General features: G+C 35.8%; 1 protein-coding gene across 1 annotated transcript; it reads right to left on the bottom strand.

Moving 5' to 3' along the window:
- Positions 1-909: 909 nt before the first annotated feature.
- On the bottom strand, positions 910-2,027 carry LOC139849284 (uncharacterized). The gene is made up of 4 exons (XM_071838941.1): positions 1,901-2,027; positions 1,580-1,801; positions 1,373-1,515; positions 910-1,251 (listed from the first exon to the last, which is right to left on the bottom strand). The coding sequence occupies exons 1-4, from the start codon at positions 2,025-2,027 to the stop codon at positions 910-912; spliced, it is 834 nt and encodes a 277-aa protein (XP_071695042.1).
- Positions 2,028-3,493: the final 1,466 nt, after the last annotated feature.

Consider the following 3,493-nt stretch of genomic DNA (forward strand, 5'->3'; position numbering starts at 1 on the left):
TTAAGTTCGGGCGTTCGATACCCTATCCTCATATATGTGGCATGAAATGTGGGTTTTAAGTTCGGGCGACCGATACCACATTGAGTGTAACGGGTGGTCATAAGTTTGGGCGTTCGATACCACTCAAGGGACTAGTGATGCATACTAGTGTCGTCTGTGTGACTAACGGTTCATTCGCGAGAAACGTTCCCTTTGGTTTTTTGGTTAACCATGGTTGTTTGTTGTAGTGTAGCATATTGTATTGTTCGTGTTATATGCTATTGTTGTGCTAGCTTGTGATATCGGAGACTTAGCGTTATACTTTGCGATGGTATGCTAATTTTTATTGCTAGCGTATATGCGCTAAATGTGTAAGTGATTGCAAGTAAGTAGGTTATATATATATATATATATATATATATATATATATATATATATATATATATATATATATATATATATATATATATATATATATATATATATATATATATATATATATATATATATATATAATTATTGCATTCACTAAGCGTTTTGCTTACCCTCTCGTTGTTTACCTTTTTAGGCTCCGGCGTGGACAAAGGCAAGGGTATTCGTTTGGATTAGAGATTTCCCACTTTTGATATGATAGTGGGGGCTTTTGTGATTCGACCTAGGTTTTGGGTAGTTTAACCCCAAACACCATGCTCGTCTTTTGTTTGGTACTTAAACTCGTGGGTCGAAAATGTTATTGGTAAATTACGGGTCATGGTACCCCTTTTGTAAACTCGAAACCTTGTGATTATGTAATTCATGTCGGTTGTTCAACGGGTTAACGTTTAAGTGTTTATGTTTGGAAAAAAATGGGTTTCGTATATAAAACTGTCTGTCAGCTGCTTTTATGTAGTAAAGTGCGTCGCGCGTATGGGTTCGCCCAGCGCAAATGGGCTATATCAGGTATCTGTTGGCTGGTTCAGGTTCTGACCTGGAAACACGCTTTAGAGAGCGCCGCTCAGGTGCTTGCGCACCGCGCAAACTGGCCTGGCCAGATTTCTGCCTTTCTTTAAAAAAAAAAAAATTGTCGTGTGTTGATAATCGAAGTCGGGTCGTTACATGGGAAGTCAAGTGAAAGTTCCTGACACAAGCAAAAACATCATCCTTGATAGTGTCCCAAAAATATTTCACGAACTTGAAGGTGAAGCCATCTGGGTTCGGAGATCTATCACTACCACAAGACCAAATTGCGTCTTTAATCTCGATGTCCGAAAAAGGAGAACTAAGGAGATCCGCCTTTAAAGGACAAATAATACGAATATGACTGCTATGAAAGGCAATGGAAGCATGCGCAGTAGGTTTAAATTTGTCAACAAAGAGTTGGAGAAACCCCTCTTTACATGAATCGGTTTGTTACCCAAGTCCCATCAGACATCACACCTGCTATCTGAGCGACTTTCCTGTACTTCTGGGCTTGATTTTCAGCTTCCAAGGACTCAATATGTTGCAATGATTTGATTAAGATGCATCTTTCAGTAGCCATGATATCCGAAACATGACCTGCATCAACTTGCACATCAATATTAGCAATACGATTAATAATCTCTTTCTTTTCCGCCTCAACCTTTGAGAATGATTTGAGGATTGTTGCTCTTAGAAGAAGCATCCTCGTTCCAGGCTGCTATAACCACATCTTCGAAACCTTCCACTTGAAACCAAGAATGGAAGAGCTTAAATGGGGTAGGACCGTAGTCAAGTCTTTCATTGCGTAAAATGATGGGACAATGATCGGACCACACGTTCGAGAGAATGATACCCGAAAGTGTAGGGAAAAGATTTGTGATGCCTTCAGATACCAAAAAATGATCAAGCAAAGATCGTTAAGAGAATGACTTGTTGTAGCGAGAGAAAGACCTGTCACCCAAACTAATATCCAGTAGGTTACAATCATTGATAAAATACTCGAAGTCATCTGCCTCAGATTGGTAGAAACGTGTTCCGAATCTCTCATGTTGGGATCTAACAGAATTGAAATCCCCGATTACAATAAATCCACCCACGTTATTGCACATAAATTTTTTGATATAGTTCCAGAAAATTCATTTTTGCCGCCTCTGTTGAGGGGCATAAATGTTCAGAAAAAAAGTAGGAAAAGAAGCCCCAGCAATCACGCCTTCTACAATCAAAATATTATCAAAACAAATGACTCTCCTGCACTCAAAGAAACTAGGGTCCCAAATGGTGATTATTCCTCCCGATTATCCCGTTAGCACCCGATGAAGCAACCTCGAAATGAAAATTGCCCCACATTGCTTTAATAGCAAAGTGATTTAAGTTGGAGAGCTTAAATTCTTGGATGCCTAAAACGTTAATAGAATGTTCCAAACATAAACCTCGAACCCACCTTTGTTTAAAATTAAAAATCATTCCTCCTTTAATATGTTATTAATTTGAATTCGGTTTTTAATTCAGTTTTCGGTTAACTAAATTTAAAATTTTCAAAACCAAAAATCAAATCAAAAACTGAATTACGTTTCGGTTTCGATCGATCCGAAAACCGTTTAAAAAATTCGGTTTGATTTTTTCTGATTTGGATTCGATTCGATATTCGGTTTATTCGGTTTGAAACCAAATAGTGCACACTCCTACCTGGAGCTAGTAGATAAAATTAGCAGTTGCAGCTTATTGATTTTTATTAGTGTTTGACAATATAATTAAAGCTTATAGTTCCAAATTAACTAAAAATGATAATAAATGATATAATTAATAATTATATTAAGAGTAATTACGTAATTGTTCATTCTATAAACTAAGAGTTTATTTTAAAACTAGCTAGTTTAAATAACTTTTTTTAAAATTTATTTTTTCCATAAGGTCGTGAAAATTTTCACCCGAACAATGGTAATGGCTCGAGTTTAAGAAGAAGAAAAAAAGTTTAAACAATCATAAGTTTGTCATTCAAACAACATCCATAATTATATAAAAAAAATTAAATTATTCATTTCAAAATGGTTCGGGCTTGAAAAGGGTATTTAACATGGACATGGGCATGTGTCGGATCCGGATCTAGTCATATACCTAACTTCAACTTGAGTTTGATCTGTTTTTCATTTAATGTACAAAAAAGATATTTCGACCGGAGAGAAAAAAAAAAAAAAAGCATAAATAATAATTTTTGTGAGAAAACTAAAAGTAAATGAAGATTTTTGGCAAGCAGGTACATCCAAGACAGATCATACTTTTTTCCGCTGGGTACGTACATCAAAATAATTGCATCAATCCATACGTATTTCTAGTTTTTTTTTTTTTTTTTATCTTTTTTTTTTTTACAACCACGTAATATTAAGAAAATAAGAAAAGCAGGTTGCTGGTAGTGGTAACAAGTAGTTATGATGTTCATAGATCCATCAAGAACAATGAAACGCCACCGTCTAAAGAACAAATTCAAGCCATGGAAGATTACCTTGCCTCCAAACGACGTCGTGATGCTTAGTTTATTTCGGCCACATATGCTGTTCAAAATTTGCCACGTTGCAGG

The sequence above is a fragment of the Rutidosis leptorrhynchoides genome, chromosome 5 (genome assembly GCF_046630445.1).
Source record: "Rutidosis leptorrhynchoides isolate AG116_Rl617_1_P2 chromosome 5, CSIRO_AGI_Rlap_v1, whole genome shotgun sequence".
NCBI lineage: Eukaryota > Viridiplantae > Streptophyta > Magnoliopsida > Asterales > Asteraceae > Rutidosis > Rutidosis leptorrhynchoides.